This window comes from Ostrea edulis, chromosome 5 (assembly GCF_947568905.1).
Source record: "Ostrea edulis chromosome 5, xbOstEdul1.1, whole genome shotgun sequence".
Taxonomy (NCBI): Eukaryota; Metazoa; Mollusca; class Bivalvia; order Ostreida; family Ostreidae; genus Ostrea; species Ostrea edulis.
The window spans coordinates 9,263,797-9,281,682 of NC_079168.1; the positions used below are offsets into that span (position 1 = coordinate 9,263,797).

At 39.8% G+C, this 17,886-nt stretch overlaps 2 protein-coding genes across 2 annotated transcripts; one reads left to right on the forward strand and one right to left on the reverse strand.

The window, feature by feature from the left end:
• Positions 1 to 1,710: 1,710 nt before the first annotated feature.
• On the reverse strand, positions 1,711 to 2,917 carry LOC130054521 (death-associated inhibitor of apoptosis 1-like). The gene is made up of 3 exons (XM_056164487.1): positions 2,639 to 2,917; positions 2,097 to 2,316; positions 1,711 to 1,841 (listed from the first exon to the last, which is right to left on the reverse strand). The coding sequence occupies exons 1-3, from the start codon at positions 2,915 to 2,917 to the stop codon at positions 1,711 to 1,713; spliced, it is 630 nt and encodes a 209-aa protein (XP_056020462.1).
• Positions 2,918 to 8,485: 5,568 nt separating this feature from the next.
• Positions 8,486 to 14,748, forward strand: LOC125651660 (heat shock 70 kDa protein 12A-like). The gene is made up of 2 exons (XM_056167188.1): positions 8,486 to 9,480; positions 13,600 to 14,748. Exons 1-2 carry the CDS (start codon positions 9,414 to 9,416, stop codon positions 14,349 to 14,351), a joined length of 819 nt encoding a protein of 272 aa, XP_056023163.1. The 5' UTR covers positions 8,486 to 9,413; the 3' UTR covers positions 14,352 to 14,748.
• The last annotated feature ends 3,138 nt before the right edge of the window (positions 14,749 to 17,886 follow it).

Genomic DNA, 17,886 nt, shown 5'->3' on the forward strand with positions numbered 1-17,886 from the left:
CTACGTCCTCTATAGCTGATTTCTCCTTCTTTATTCCAAGTCACCACTTTGGATTTCTTGAGATGATCGAGTAATAAACCTGCTTTCTTTCGACCCGGTTTATTGACGCTTTTGATAATCTGTTCCTCCAAGTCATCGGATGCTGAGGCGGCTGTGGGTGTTGAGGCGGCACTGGTTGCAGTGCTTGGGGAGGATAGAGTCGCTGGGGTGGGATGTCGAGCTTGTTGTAAATATTGACGATAGCGATGAAGTTGATGACCGTACAACCCCACTTTTTCTTTCTCGGTTAAATCATCTCGATGTTCAATCTCGTCCAAATCACTGCGTAAACCAATAGTCGAGGTAAATTCGGGAGGTTTAGGTAATTTGCCTTTTAATTCGTTGAGCATCGCTTCCGGTACCAATACCATTTTTCGACTCATGATTTCTTACAAATCTTGCCACACACAAACGAACCCAATCCTTTTTGGTGGATGAGTATACCTCGTCGTTTTTTCACGGGTTGAGTCCGGACTAAGCGTCTTAAGATGTGTTTCTTTCGACCCAGTTGTCGCTTCTGAGTAGGATTGAGAGGAATCACCCCTTTTAATAGATTGTACACAATCTCACAAATCTTTAAAATGCAGTCATTGGAACAATGTTTCAACACTTCTGTCTTTAATTTGCTGGAATAGTGAGGAGCCGCTAACGTCTGCAAGAGCGGTAAATGAGGGCGTAATCGACATTCACACTTCTTCGTATGAGCCATGGTAATGAAGGGTGGGGCACCTTACCCCTCCTTTTTATACCTAGTCCAGGACAATGGCACTCGGATGTTTAGGATCAAAACGCTTGTGATGGACGGTCTCTTCGTGACGATTGCGGTTCTCTCTCGCATTGAAGACCAGAGGGCAAAATTTACATTTATATTTCTTTTGCACCTGAACCGGTGTTGAGGTGGTTAAGGGTTGAAATTTCATGCTTCCAAAGGTATGAGCAAAACTCGGTAGAGCAGTATCACTGGTTCTGGAACTTCCTATAGGCCCATGCATGGGTCGTTCCATTTTCTTTTGAGCTAATCCGGCTTTCAGATTGGCTAACGTTTTAGTGGCCTTGGGGGGAGTGGCCTTGGGAAACGGCATCTTCACAATGAGAGGGGTTTTCTTTGGAGCCCAATTGGGAAACGGATTCTTCATCCTGAGAGGTGTCTTCTTAGGGGATTTCTTAGGGGACTTCTTAGGTGTCTTCTTAGGTAAGCGAATAATGAGTTTAGGAATTCTCTGAGGTGATTTTTTAGCTTTCTTAGCCCGTGGTTTCTTGGTTTTCTTGGGTTGTCCCCCACGGGGCTTACGGCCTGTTTCCCATTTGAATAAATGACGGATAATGGTCCCTCCTAAGAATCCGGCGCCTCCTCGTTTCAAAATGGCTTTTTTACGCTCTTCTTCATTGGACTTCTTATCGGCAATGACACTCAAGTCTTGGCGATGGGATTGAATGAACCGCTGAGTGATTTTATTGCCTGGTAAGACGCCTCGCAATAAATTTCGAGCGCCCATCGCAAACCAGTTGAGTAAGGCTCTACGTCCTAATTCAATGAGATGGCTCCGTTGAACGGGATCCCGTTCCCGTTGTAAACGGCGTAACGTTTTGACTAATTTACTCTTCGCGGAAGGTCTACCCATGATGAAGACTGTCTTTCGAATGATACACCTGCCCATGATGTGACATTATTTATACTCTCGGGGGCATGTGCACAGCCAAGTTGGTAAAGAGTTGACTTCTTAATCTTAAATCGTCCGACGTCTGAGGACTCAAGTCCACTAGTAAATACCCGTGAGGTACACGGGTGGCGTCCTCATAGGCTGGAAGTAAATGCGGCATTTGTAATTGCCGACTTAACACCCCAATCTGAGATTTATCTCGAGGATTTTTAAACAGCACAAGATAGTGAGCATTCAGACTGATGGTACGATGTTGTACTGCTCGATCAAACAGATTTTGTGTGATATAAATGACACTGGTATTGCGATGATGCGCTTTGCGCGTAAACCAGTCGACAATCGATTCGATGGCTTTACCTCCCATCATATCATCAAAAATGAGTAGATGACGCGTACTGAGATCCGCCACTATCTGCTCATCGTCTTGAGGTATATTGCGGATAAAAGTGACCTTGTCCTGTAAGGATTCGTACGCGGACTGCCATTCTCGATAACACCATACCATCTTTTCGGGAGGCGGTGCAATCCACTGTGTATTTTGCACCAGTTGCTTGACAAATTCCGTTTTACCCGATTTAGAGGGTCCAGCCACCACCATGGTAAATTCATGTTTCAACTGAAAAGGCTCAAGTGTCTCGTAGGTATACATCTTGATAAATGACACAAGTTCATGGGATCATACATATTTATTAACAAATAAAAATACGTACAGCTTGCTCAACACCATGTCTACAAATAGGACATTGTTTCAGTCCCGTAGCACATATAGCACAAGTACATAAATGACCACAAGGTAAAAAAGCAATTCTCAAGTCTCGTTCTAAACAAATGTGACATTTCTGGGTACACATTGGATTCCCTGCCGCGTCTAAGGGTAAGCCTTCCCAATCGCAACCACTGTCTTTAGCGCGGGCATAGGCATTGAAGGCTTGTCGTACCCATTGTTTACCCTTATTACACTTCAGGTAAGGACAGTGAGGATACCAATAAGCATGTTGTATCCAAGGATTGTCGACAGCTCCCCAATGGTGAAGTCCAAAGTTGCAATAAAAACAGCACGTGTTATCCCCGTACCCTTTGTAAAAGTATCCCGCTTCTGCAATGGTAGGTAATAGGTTCTGCAAGTGTTCGGGAGCATTTTCAAACGACGCTACTCGATCTGACAGTAGAGCATAACGTGGTGTACCCGGGTTATGTAGTGATTCGTAGTCCGTCATTTTGCCGACTGATGGTTTTCTCTAGCATGTCCTTTTTAATACCCGTAAGGCAGCGTGTCATAGTTATGAATACGTTGACGTTTATCATACACCATGCGGTATTTCTTCACCAGAGGAATGGTTCGCACATCATGTTGGCGGGTTCGTTGAATAAAGTGCGGATAGCGGACATGGACTTCTTCTTCTTCGCCTTTTAACATTTTTTCCAACGTATCGAGAGACACGACTCTAGAGGCACGATAATTGAGTGTCAATCCTTTGACTTTGCAGACAGATTTTTCCCCCTGGGTCTCGTATGCATAATTTTTGGGCCCGCCCGACATGTACTTGATGATACGATCTCCACCCAATTCATCGGTCCAGCCGCCTAAACTGTTGATAATGGTCGGATTGAACTGGGTCTCGTCGTGCTGATAGATGATACTATCCGTGTCAAAGTATAAGACACGCTCTCCCAAAGGCTGTAACGTCTCGTACAAATGTAAACGAGCATGAGCTGTTGTAAAACACGCCAGCACCACGTTTCCAAAGGGACAGTCTTCTAAAAATTCTTCTTTCTCCTGATAATTGATCAGCATCATATCACATTCGGGGCGTTCACGATTTTCTAAGAGTTCGATGCCTTTGACTTCTAAAGTGGCATCTTGTAATTTCTGTTGTAATTCTTCTTCTTCCGTGAGATACAGGGATTTGGGTAATTGTAATCGTTGAGCAAATTTTCCCCACAAACAATTTAAAAAGAGTTTGGCAATGGTTCTTCGGACCGGATTTTTCTGGATGTCTGCCGGATTCATGGCAATGCCTTCTCGTTGCTGAATTTCCTCAATGTAATGTTGCTGCTGTTGGGCTGTTTGACAATCCTCGGGGAATCCGGAAGCTTCTTGTTTAATTTTCAAGAAGGTGTTGATATACGCTCGAAATAAGTGGTCACTGGTTTTCTCAAAATGCCAAACTTCGTAAATGCGGTCGAGACGATAGCCTAGATCTAATGCTTTGTGAAGTTCGGTGGTCACCCAGGTGCCCGTGAGACTGCGTTCAGAATCGGTGTGCTGGCACCGCTCGTCGGGTCCTAAGTTGCGCTGTTCCGCACAGGTGCGGCATAAGGGAAAGAGTAATTTACCCCCGGTCTTGTAAGGTAATACGGGGTGATACAGCTCTCGGGGTGGGAGGACACGACAACGAATGAGCCCGAAATAGTCTCTGACATCGGTGAAATGGCTGGTGATGACTTGGGGATGTTGGACGGGAAATGGCTTGTATTTCAACACGTACGGGTACAGGGAACAGACATCCACGTATCGCATGTCACCCTCCTCACAATACAGTCGTGTAGCATTGGTCCGGCCTCCGTACAAAGCGTCACGGGGATTCAAAGGATCTTGTATATCGACTCCTTGTAAAAATTCCTGTAAGTCGGCATTGGTCTGGGTCTGACGATCAAACTCGTGTTCCCATATGCTCACGACTGTATAGCCTTGGTCTTCTAAAGCACTGGCTCGTTTTAAGGTGTCCAGGTAGAGGTCTTGATACGTATGCTGAACACGATGAGGATGCATGTCAGTCAACAGATTCGGGTAACAGGTGGGACAGCCGTGCCAGTAACAGCCATAGAATTCGTACACGATACGGGATTCCTCATCATACCCATCTACTGTATAGGGTCCAAGCGTGACTTCACCCCCATTTCTAGCATGTCGTATGCAGTGATGTTGATGTTCTAACCAGGCGAGCCATCGGCAAGCTTTAGCTGAATATCGTCGTGCTGGCCGGTAGCCCATATTAGGAATGATGGCGATGGTATTTTCAACCATGAATCCTCGTCGGTAGGCTAAATTAGCCGTGCTGGCAAACGTGATGGATTCTTGAAAGGGGTCTACTTCCACCAGATCAAACAGGGTGGATTTGAAATGGGCACAACAGCGGCGTAAAATATCCACGTCCGAGATGCAGTAAGCTAAGAATTCTTTCTGGAAATCAAAGACTTTGCCCTCTTGTTGATGGTACCAAGTATAGAAGGCTTCACGATTGGCGGTGGACATATCGTCAGGATTGTAGAAATGAGCGGCCGGGTAAGGACCCACATACTGCTGGTTCTCTGTCGTGTTGAAAAAGTGCGGGAAATAGCCTTTTTTCAATTCCGTTAATCCGAAAGCAGAGGGCATCTTGGCAAGAGCAAAGGGTAGAAAGTTGTAAGAATCGATGAATCTCAACCCCAAGACTTGCATGGATAAGATTTTACTCCCGTTCAGGATGACGGTGGGTTTGATACACGCCGTGTGCACCAGGTAATTCAAAATAAACTGCCCATCGTATCCTTTGAAATTGTGGGCAATGATGGTGGCTTCATCGTGTTTGAGTTCCACATGGCCTTGCTCATCGGTCTCGCTCTGTAAGAGCCATTCCATAAACTGTTTTAACGTGTCGGGGCCTTGAAATAGGAAGCGGCGTTGTGATCCGAATCCTTCACAATGAGAACAGGGCTTGTCGATATCCACACTGTCGCAATGTTGACACACACGTTCTGCCACGCATAAATTGGGGATGTGAATACCGTTTTCCTGACTGCATTCGAAATCGTAATAAATGTATATTTTCAACTCCTCTTCTTCTTTTTCTTTCTTAGGTTTGGGTTTCGTCTGTACAAAGCAGTGATGAGGCATGGTGACGACTTTGTGACAGATGCGGCATTCGGTTTGACCCCCACACGCGTGGCGTTTTAATAATTGCTTGGACATCCATTTCTGACACTGGTTACACCGCCCCATTAAACTGCAGACCGTGGTCGTTGTATTACTGCTGTAAGGTTTCAAGTGGGTCTGGTAACAAGCTGCATTTCTGAAAAATCCCTTACAATGAGGGCAATTCGTCTGAGTCCCGTCCGGGGTACAGGGGGTATCGGCTAAACAAAATGAGCATCGATGAGGACAGACGGTCCGATGATCTTCAATGTGACTGTAACCAACATCGCAATAATCGCAATAGTATCCGTTTTCCGTCACTCCAGGCATAGACACAATGGCATCGTAATGCTCGTTATCCAGCAGGATATTCAAACAAGTCCCGTACCCCGGTCCTTTGTAAATAGGTTCCAGTCGTAAACGAGTTGTATTCGTTTTGAATTGAAATATTTTCAATCGATACTGTGGGGCGAGCGCGTGCTGTAATTGCTCCCATTCACGCGGCCCACACGGCTGGTTCATAACACACCCAGCTTGTTCCATCAAGGCTATCGCTTCTCGTTTCTGGTCGAGCGTTTTGAAATCCCCTTTTCTCATGCGTAACCATTTCGTTTCCCATGCCGGGTCGTTTGATTTCTGGCTGTGTAGACGTGCTACCACAATAGCCCGGGACAAGCAGAGAGAATCCTCAGGATTTTGAATGCGAACGATCGCTCTCTTGGAGTTTTTGAATTTCTCCTTATCCACGTGTAGATGTTTTTTCTTAGTGCAGCCGCTGCCTTGTGGATATTTGACATGGAAAAAATCCATCTGCACTGCCCCGTCGGTGATTAGGAATTCCTTTTTAGATTGCTGGACGGATTCTATTTTGTTCAGAATTTTGTCCTCGTTGAGCTGATTGGACTGCGTAAATTCGTACCAAATAGCTGAATCCAGAGACGGGTGCCGAATATTTAAACGTAGATAATCATTGGGATTGCACTGCATTTCCTGTTTCACATTTTTTAACATATCCCGGAAGAGCCGACGAATGAAGGCTGTATTTTCTTTCTCTGGAATAGGTTTGAAAGCAACATTGTAGACATTTTCCTTGACTTTAAATTTCCGTGATTGACGTCCTCGTTCCAGTTGAATTTTGTAATAATCCGAAATGAGTTTCTTTTTCCCCCCTCCCCGCTGTAAATACTGTAGTCGTCGTTGATTCTCTCTGCGAAGTTGTAATTCACGCTGCCGTTGTCTGTTCAGCTGATCATTCAAAAATCTCAATCGCTGTTCAATATAACTCCGTGGAAGTCCAGTAGGTAACTTGTCTGACATGATGTCGAAAGTGACACCCAATGCACCGCGCGCCGCTTTATATATATATTACCTGTAGACAGCGCTGGGTAAAACTAGGGACCGTGCCAGCTCTGGGGATTGTACTATTGTTCTTTAATAAACATGTCAACTTAAAACCTTGTGTTATTCTTTTAGATTTAATACACTGTTATTCTTTTAGATTTAATACACAGGATTTCACTGGATTTTCAGAAAAATAGCAGGAACTCATTCCAGGAACTCAAAGCGAAAGTACCGCATGCTAAAATTAGGACCATAGGCCAGCCTATTCACCCGCTCTACAACCCCTGCTGGGGTTGACCCCGTCCTAGTGCACTCCGTTGACCCCGACACCGCTTGACCAATCAAAAACGCCCTTACTTGACCTCATTTGCATAAAAAGTGCACTCAGTTGACCTCCCTATCGGGACGCGTTATACTACTCACACACACACACACACACACACACACACACATATATATATATATATATATATATATAAAAGCACTAAAGTTCCAACAACACCCAATACCTCAAAGTGTCGGATCCACAACATGGATACAAGGTCAAATACAATAAATTATACAAAGCACTAAAATGACCAACGACACGAACAACGAGATTGTCAAATTTTCGGGACGACCCGTCTCTTCTTCAGGACAAACGAAAACAATTACATAATGTGGTCAATATCAACAGAGCATAATAACAAAAACTACATATAAATACATCTCGCACTACAACTACACTAATCTACAAACGTATTTACAACGCAGACTACATGTTTTTGGTCTTTAGGCTTGCCAATCAATGTTAAAAGTGGAGCGAATTAGGACATGCCTTATTCGTCCAAAGAGCTGATCCCCCCCCCCCCCCCCCCCCCCAAAAAAAATCAGCTCTTTGGACGAATAAGGCATTTCATTTTTGTTAAACTATATTGCGTGTGTGGATTTATTTGGATCCGTAATGGTGATTTACATCTGCCTTAAAGTTGTGTTCAGTGATCTTCGAATGGATGATTCCGTACAAAAGCCACAGACTTCCTCCGCTCCAGTAAATTTTAGAAGTAAGTTACTCTTGCAAAATATTATTCAGAAATATGCCAGTATTTTAATTTGATTCCTTTTATGAAACCTTGTCTAATCTACACTCTGTTTGATTACTGAGTATAACCTTAGATGTTTACTGTCAATTTTGAATTAATCAACTATATAATTTGTTTTACATTGGAAAAAAACTTACATAAGCATAATCCAAAAATAAAGCCTTAATTAGTGTTTTTCAATTCCACCCACGTTAGTGTATCATAAAGAGTTTAATTACTGGAAGTCTAATGGAATATGTCAGCCACTTAACACATTTTTAGCAATATGTAATTTACATTTATACGTTCTTTTAGATCACTGCGTGAAAGAATTCAACACATTCCATTGCCAAGGTTGTTACTACGACTTCACTCATCAACGATGTTGCTGCGCAATTTTAGAATATTAAAGATTCTGAAGAAACAGAAGACGCCGGACTAATACGTCCCAAGTTTTTGTACTGTGGTGCCTAATTTATATCAATGTCACGGGTCCTCGGGGATTACCTTAAAAAACGGATGTCCCGTGTCGCAGTATATGTGGCACGCTAAAGAACCCTCACTGCTCAAAGGCCGTAAGCGCCGAACAAAGGCCTAAATTTGAAGGTCTTCACCGGTCTTGGTGACGTCTCCATATGAGTGAAAAATTCTCGAGAGAGAGTCGTTAAGCAAGATACAATCAATAAAAGTTAAAAAACGAGAGATAACTATAATTTGGGTTAAAAACACGTATTTCACTATAGAAGTCAAAGAAAAATAAGAAAATATTTTTAAAACATCCCCTTCGTGAAATACTCATTCCTTCTACAGGTATTATATATTGTCATTTAGCAAATATATTCTAAATCTTTTGTTGTTTCACGGGAGGGGATATTTTTACAGATCAAAACGCGGCGAAAATGTTCACTTGCAAATTTTAAGGTTATCAAATAATTGTTTTAAAAAAATGAAGATTAACCATTTTTACTTAATAGTATAAAGTAATTTGACAAATTTTAAAATGGATATTTATATACATCAATAAGCATTTAAAATATATAACGTTTTAAAACCCGATTTTAAGGAGCATATTTTTCAACCCCTTAATTTAAAGGAGTTGTAATTAAGAACAATGGATTGCTATAATAATCAACACTGGTATTAAAATATTATACATCAATTACTATTGAATTCTACTTTGTATTATAAAAATCTCATTAGCAAAATTTTTAGATATACATGTATACACGTTGAAAATGTAGGCTGGAATCCAGAGTGAATTACGTGCTAATTTCTGTCACTCTCCGACGGGCGTTATGTTGTACCGTTTGTGGTACTGCTATTTTCTTTTAGGGTGGTGTGCCGAGCGATCAACTCATCTTAGCTCTTGAGCCCGAAGCTGCTTCAGTGTATTGCTTAAAGGTTACAGCAGAAAGCATGCCATGTGGTGAAGGGTCATGCATCAAAACCCCAGGTCACCAGTATTTAGTGGCTGATCTAGGAGGTATTTATTGATGGAAACTGAACGACATAGACTTGACTCATAAGCTACTTCTTGATACTGTATACAAGATTATTTTCGCCCCGTGTTACTTCCGCCTTTCTGCACTTACTGACGGTTTCGCTTCGTTTTAAACTTACGAATCCCGCTCACGCCGGTAAGTGAGAAAGTTTCCCAGTTTACTTGGTCGGTGGTCTCTTCCCAGCTACATTGTATCCGGGTTCTCTCTTCCACCACCAATAAAAACTGGGTGCCACCAGATAATTGAAAAATTGTCGAGTGTGGCGGAAAACAGGGTGTTGCTAAAACGTGGAACGGAAAATGAAACGGAAGACGAAACAGAAAATATTGTATGCAATAATGTTATGAGGTCAGCAGTTTGCAAAGTAAAAGGTTTATCATGAACAAGGGAAGCAGAAATTACATAGAGAGCGGGTAGTCATCCACAGAATCCAAAGTTTGATATACTTCATACTAATGCATATGTATTTTAAAGCCATTAACTTGCCATGAAAAATATTAAGAACGAAAAAAAAAATAATAATAATCATACTGAAAAAGACTTGAATTTTCAAATTTTATATCCAATGAAGAAAACGGAACCAATGAAAGCTAAGGTGAAGTTTACGATCCATAGTATGAGAAATTAGCAGATATGAAATAGGTAAAAGGCTAACAGACAATTTATGCTTGAATGGAATTAAAATGCCATCTCATCATTAATCTAAATAATAAGATACAAGTATTTAGCTTAAAAATAAACTACTAGAAGTCCTCCCTATTTAGGATTGGAGTGCTGCGGTTACAAAGTATCTATTACTTATACAGACGTTTAACTTCGCTTATTATATTGAAGATGTTCCCTATCGATTTTGGGGTCCAAAGGTCAAGCGCAATGGACATCGAAGTAGCAATATGGTTTCCGGACTCTAAAGCGTTATCTTTTCCACCTACAGTCACCATATCATACATATGGACTACCCATGGGATGAAGATGTTCCCTATCGATTTTGGGGTCAAAAGGTCAAAGGTCAAGCGCACTGGACATCGAAGTAGCAATATGGTTTCCGGACTCTAAAGCGTTATCTTTTCCACCTACAGTCACCATATCATACATATGGACTACCCATGGGATGAAGATGTTCCCTATCGATTTTGGGGTCAAAAGGTCAAAGGTCAAGCGCACTGGACATTGAAGTAGCATTATGGTTTCCGGGCTCTAAAGCGTTATCCTTTCCACCTACAGTCACCATATCATACATATGGACTACCCATGGGATGAAGATGTTCCCTATCGATTTTGGGGTCAAAGGTCAAAGGTCACGTGCACTGGACATCGAAGTAGCAATATGGTTTCCGGGCTCTAAAGCGTTATCCTTTCCACCTACAGTCACCATATCATACATATGGACTACCCATGGGATGAAGATGTTCCCTATCGATTTTGGGGTCAAAAGGTCAAAGGTCACGTGCACTGGACATCGAAGTAGCAATATGGTTTCCGGGCTCTAAAGCGTTATCCTTTCCACCTACAGTCACCATATCATACATATGGACTACCCATGGGATGAAGATGTTCCCTATCGATTTTGGGGTGAAAAGGTCAAAGGTCACGCGCACTGGACATCGAAGTAGCAATATGGTTCGGTTTGTCATGCCATTTGTTTTTTACACTCAGAAAAGAGATAGTTTATATCTATTACCAACACCCTTTGGGAGATTGGGGTAAGCGGGGGGTTTTCTTAGTGAGCATTGCTCACAGTACCTCTTGTTCAATTTATGATGCAGAATTTTAAGATAAAATTGTTTTACCGCTTGTAAACAAATTCCCACTATTTAGATTTTAATCATAATAAAGTATTTTCTTCCGAATTTTGGTGTTACATGTATCTTAGCTATATTAATCATTCTAATTCTTAAATTTTATTCCGTTTTCCGTTCCGCGTTTTAGCAACACCCCAGAAAACATCAATCAATCGTTGTATTAAAGAGAGATAAGAGGAAAAAACCAATTAATTTCGCCCAGTCTTGAATTCGCCCTCTGACAACAAGGGCGAATTGGGCGAATATTTCCCTGTATACACTAGCTAAACGGTATACAGCTCAGTTTATTTTGGATCTAAGTTGATTTTCACTATATATAATTATTCAGACATCCGCCCACCTTTCGCTATATTATCGTTATCCTCCTATCACAACGGTTGTAATGGGGATATATTTGCCCTGTGTGAGTTCTTTATGTGTTATCTTATGGGCAAAATTCAAAGGAAATTGTGGCAATGAGAGGAATCAATTTAACATACTTTTTCCCATGGTGAGTTTTTGACGATCCATAATACATAGAATTTTAACGTCATAAATCAAAGGTCAATGTCACCAAGAGGAATTCCATCCGTGCATCTGCATGATCCAATTATACCACTCTTTTACAAATGTTTAAAAATGACCATCTGTTGCAAAATACAGTTGAAAGAAATGGATAACTTTTTCCATTGGAAGTATTTAACACATGAATTTTCGAATTGAGATCAGGTTTTCCATTTCACAATGTTTATAGATAAAGGTTATCATGATGTATTTGATCATGGTAAATACCGCCTGTACGTATAGGTAAATTAATGCAGTGCTCATTGGGCTTAAAGTGATGTCGAATATGATAAATACCATACAGGTAAAGGCATTTTAATTGATTCTCGAACACTGGGGGAAATGCTTGAAATTTCGTGATGAAGTTTGGCTGCAATCTCAACGAGTTATAAGAACAAGTTTTAATACAGTATTATTCAAATTTTCTAATCGCCAAACTGGGGTACCCTGTTGTTAGAAGTACAAGTCTTTCTCTGTTATACATATCAAAAGTACCCTGACGTTATGAGGGTCTGTGGTTATAGGTTGCTCGCTTCATAACCGGACGTCAAGGGGTCAATTTTAGATTCCGGAGTCACGTCAAACCTACATGTAGCACGTTTATTGACTTAGGTAGTAACTGTTCCCTCGTCAAGCGTCCAGCATTAGAAAGTGAAAGTAACCGTTTTTTTTTAACATAACCTTAAACACAAATCCGAGGGTCTTGTGTCACGGTAGGCGTGGGTACGATAAAGAAATGTCCTAGCTACGCCCGCAAGCGCCATGCTTACATACATGTATATGTAGTTCAAAATCTATGGCACTTCACCTGAAGCTGGTGACGTCTCTTTATGAGATAGAAAAATCTGGAATGGGACGAAAAACAACATGCATACAAAACAAATTGAGCATACGTAGACGCGAATGATGTGAAAAACACTAATAAAACTCTTTTTAAATCTACACATTTTTAGTAACAGGGACATTCTTGTCTTGCGACGAATATGTCTAGATTGAGTTGTGGAATTGTAACGGGGTTGATCTTGTCAAGAGTGTAAAGATAGCTGTATCATGGTCTTTAAATGGATATACGCAAAGTCGATTTCAATTTACTTTAATCGGGAAGAACAAGACTTGCGCGCTGTGTAAAGGGTGGAAGGGAGGGGGGGGGTCACCTGGTGATCGTTGTGATGATTGTCATTTATGGATCTCATCTTTTGTACGGTTATATGCTCAAACTGTTTCTTGGGTCACTTTATTTCCTTGTGAGGATTTTGCACTCATACTGGGACGCCATTAGCTATAGGAGAAATGCCCCAATAAAATATATTCATGAGCTCCGGAATGTAACACTGACATGACAATGCGCATGCCTGACGCGACAAGGTATTAAAATCTAATCTGAAAGACCCTCACTTCATTTGTCTAAGGAGCAGTCACTACCTATCTTCACGTCTTGGGTTTGACGCCGCCATGGCTTGAACGGGGCTGGAATCCATAACCTCTTTGTCACGAGGCGAACGCTCTAGTCACTGATCCACCGCGAACGAAAAGACATCGCATGCAACGCCATTATGCTCTGGTGGGATAGGCAGAACAATTTGTTTGTCCTGTTTGTGATAGGTCCTTTGATATTGAAAGGTCTCACCATTTGCGTAAAAGAACTGACACTTAATTGATCTCTATACAACTATACGCTTTTCTTGGTTATACATTTGCAATTTGGTCGAATTTTCTAAAATCATTTACTACCGATTAAAATCTTTGTTTTGTCAGGTGGCACTGCAGATTTTAGTGTTCATGCGGTGAATGAGGATGGCAATTTGACGGAACTTTACTCGGCAAGCGGGGGCCCTTACGGTGGTGACTGTGTCAATGCAGAGTTTTTGGAAATGCTCGAGGTCTTGTTCGGAAAAGAGGCCATTGAAAACCTGAAACATGATGACCTAGAAGAATACCTTCTAACCTGTAGAAGTTTTGAAAATAAAAAGCGCATAATATCGGATGAATATTGCCAAACATTTAGACTCAAACTGCCTTCTGTTTTATTAGAAAATTGTGATTTTGAAATTATGCACAAACGTATAGATAGTTTTTATAGCAAAGAATTAATTTCCTTATATAAGGGGACATTAAAAATCAGTCCTTCTTTAATGAAAACATTTTTCGAAAAATCCATAGGAAAAATCAAGGAGCACATGTGTAATGTGATCAAGCTAAATTCCAAAGTGAAAAGTGTCCTATTGTTGGGTGGATATGGCGGATCAAATCTTTTACAGCGTGAACTGAAGAGAACCTTTCCAGAGAAAACCATCATTATGCCACAAGAGTCCGATTTATCAGTTGTCAAAGGTGCTGTACTGTTTGGATATTATCCTCTCGCAATATCCTGTCGAAAAATGCGATTTTCATATGGCGTAGAGGGTTATGCTCCTTTCGAAAAAGGAAAACATCCTGAGGACAGAAAGATAACAAAATTAATGAATTTGGCGAGGAAAGGTGCGAAGGGGCTTTTGATCTGCTCATAGCGAAAAACACAACGGTTCCAACGACTGGATTGAATATTTCTCGAACATACTGTGCTGCGACATCCAAACAAAACTTTCAGTATGTCGATATTTACTACACGGACGAAGAAGAACCTGTTATTGTGGATACGAAATGTACATTTATGAAACGCATATCAATTCCCCTTCCAAAACCTTGCGGTCGGGAGAGAGCCGTTGTACACAATTTTACATTTGGTATGACAGAATTGAAACATCAAGCTTTGATTCTCGAAACTGGAGAATGTGTGTCAAACACCTTTGACTTATTGTAGCTAATCAAAGTACGTTTCAACCGTTACTTATGTATAACACATCCTATAAGTGCCTATTATGAATGTGATTTATTACTTTAAATTAAATTATCAACGCCATCATTTTTACACAGTCATTTAACGTTTTTCTAAATCGTTTAATACGAAATATACATTTATTTGGATATAGATTTTAAAACTGCTGAGAGGTTTGATCCCATGGCGCTCCCGACGTCTCTGCTACACTGCTCCCATCGATTCTTTTTCATTGTTATGTCATTGCTAATCAGTGATAGTGCAGCTTCCGAGATATATACCAGGCCTGGGGTTGATTACATGTACCTGTGCTTTTATTTCAACGCGATATTGTACTTGTCTAAATGTTAACATCAGGCACATCTACAGGGGCAGGGGGCCTGGTCTGTCGTCCCACACTTTTTTTTTCGTTATTGTAGCATACAAAGCCTCATTTTCTATGTGTAAAGTTCTATTGATTGACTGTCGCTCCCCATTTCTAAAGTAGTACCGTGAAAAGGTAGCTGAAGTATGACGTGCTGCACTGAAGTATATATGTAGGTGGAGTGAATCAACCTTTGCCTCCCCCTCTATATTAACGATTTAGGATTTTGAGTTTTGGGCAGAAGTACCTCAAATCCATTTTTTCTCGCTTGAGAAGAATTGTGAAGTGACCTTCTCTGGCTGCCTCCTCCTTTACTTTCAAAAAAAGTATAATCAATAAAAGCTATGCGACGTGTCCGTTTCTCTCAATATCAAGAAAGAATTGTTCAAATTAAAATATCGTGCAATCCGATAGATTCTCAGTGATTTACAATTGAATACATTTAGATCTAAACCTAAACTAATATTTTTATTTTAATCATATTTCTAATGATGAATTCAAATATATGCACCGTTTTTATATTTCTAACACAGGGGCTAAGCCCGTTTTGGGCCCGAACTCGGGCCCAAAACTGTGATTTCTAATAGAAAAACTGTGATTTCTAATGATGAATTCAAATATTTAAAAAACCGTTTTTATATATGTAATGATGAATTCAAATATATGCACCGTTTTCATATATCTAATGATGAATGAAACTTAGCAAATGAGACCCCATACATACTTGTAAGCTAACAATAACAGGTGGTACCCAAATACTCACTAAAGACATTGTTCAGACACCAGACATTTCTTATAGTGGATGGGAGGTAAAAGGGAATGTATGTCATCATTCTTTAATTTTGTTTTGCCACGTTTAGCACTTTCAGTTAATTATTAGATAATAAGAAACAAAAACCATCATGAACTGGTTTATATAGCAATTATTATAATATGACAATTCACTTACTTCTTGTTTTGATAATAATCTGGAGTGAGAGGAAGCCAATCCTAATTCTGCCATCAGATTTTGTTTTGACATTCATGAATATGTAGTATAGTAAACCAAATGATCACAAAGCTTATTTTTATTTTATATTAATAAACAGTTTGAAATTAATATAGATTCTCATAGAAAATATAAATTTTGCATATATATTTTCTTAAACTTTACAAAAAGAACAGATATGTTCTCAAATATATATCAAAATCAATATATTTTTTTTTATTTTCTTATGGAACTGACTTTTTGTCTTCTGACATTTTGTCCTACTTTCATAACGTTTCTAATTGTGATTTTTGTCTTATTTTCTTATAAAACTGTGACATTTTGTCCTACTGGTACTTTCATAAAATTTCTTTTTGTGATTTTTTTGTCCATCGTCATTTTGTCCGTGACTTTTTGTCCTGTGACTTTCTGTCCTACATTCTTGAAAAACTAGGCAGAATATTCGTTATTCTAAGTTTTCTTGTATTCATTTGACTGCCTTCGTCGGATACATATACCGAGTTTCCGACGGGAGTTCCTGCGTAGTGCGGTAGATTTTCTGACTATGTAAAACAGATGTACCGATCATCATCCAACGCCCTACAATGATTTAACATATTCCAAAACTGCTTAGAAAGTCTTATATTGGTTGAATTAGTTTTTGTGGACCACACATCAGAATTCTCTGGCTACCAAAATTGTCTGTGTGACTCGCCCATAACGCGTGACCTACAAAAATCACACGCATGCATCGCAGGACTATAGCAGACGTTTGTTTCAACTTTTCTGTAACATGCCAATTTTTAATTTCAGGCTTATAGTAATTTGTTCCGAAATATTTTCATTTCGTACATATGGCTATGTAGATATATTCTGAAAGTAGACATACAAGCAGCATATCGAAATTTCAAATTGATGTATTTCTTAAAACATTAGTATTCATGACTAAGTATGATATATGTTAAGGGTTTTGATATGGTGCAATTCAATACAATGCACGGTGGGATTTATTGAGTAGTAGTCTCAATATCCGTAAGCGTGGCATTTAGTTTAAACTGTATTTATTTCAAAGAAGCAAAATCACGACCAAGTACATAATAGGAATGTTGAGATTGGGAAACAAATTCTATGGACTTGTATCAATTCCTGTCTCATTATGATAGCTTAATAAATGTCGATCATGTTTTGACAATAACAAAAACAAGAACTGAAGAACAACTATTACAATTACATTGGACCACACAGTTTAAACATATGATAATGCGCATGAATCACAAAAAATGTAAACAACATGGATATATACAATCTAAATGCATATTTAGGAAAAACGGGAAAGAATATACCAAAAATTGTGAATTTCACAATCCCCTGGTTTTGACTCTTAGACGGGTACCAACTACATGTACTACAAAACTACTAGATTGTTCCAATTATTTTTCTCTGTAACTTTTCTGTAGTACTAACGATTCTCATTTACTCATTTACACAACTTACTATAACGTATGTACATCACAGTTAACATGATATAACCAAGAACTATGAAAATATGCTAACTCAAAAAAACATGGAGATTTTCCCCAGTGTGTTTTGTAGAAACAAAATTGAATGCAAGTGACTTGTACGTGAAATGTCACGACAAATTATAATTATAGTATTGAGAAACACCGCGTGTGTTAATTTCATACTATACATTATGAGAATTGTATAAAACTTTAAAATGTCACATATTCCGGTTTGTATAATTCAACTTCCCTAGCTGTAGGTTATCGGTCAGTTAAGAAAACATTACCTTGTTTCACAAACAATTTGTTTACAAAATCCATTTGATTTTTTTCTTCTTAGATAAACATAAATCAGTCACTCTTATTGGTAACAAAAGAATGACACTAATACATA

Coding starts and splice junctions, on each gene's coding strand:
- LOC130054521 (XM_056164487.1), bottom strand. CDS start 2,917: ATGACGGACTACGAATCACTACATAACCCGGGTACACCACGTTATGCT. Junction 2,317..2,638: donor GTAATAAGGGTAAACAATGG/GTACGACAAGCC, acceptor GAGCCTTTTCAG/TTGAAACATGAATTTACCAT. Junction 1,842..2,096: donor GCAGATAGTGGCGGATCTCA/GTACGCGTCATC, acceptor ATTTACTTCCAG/CCTATGAGGACGCCACCCGT.
- LOC125651660 (XM_056167188.1), top strand. CDS start 9,414: ATGCCATGTGGTGAAGGGTCATGCATCAAAACCCCAGGTCACCAGTAT. Junction 9,481..13,599: donor TTTAGTGGCTGATCTAGGAG/GTATTTATTGAT, acceptor TTGTTTTGTCAG/GTGGCACTGCAGATTTTAGT.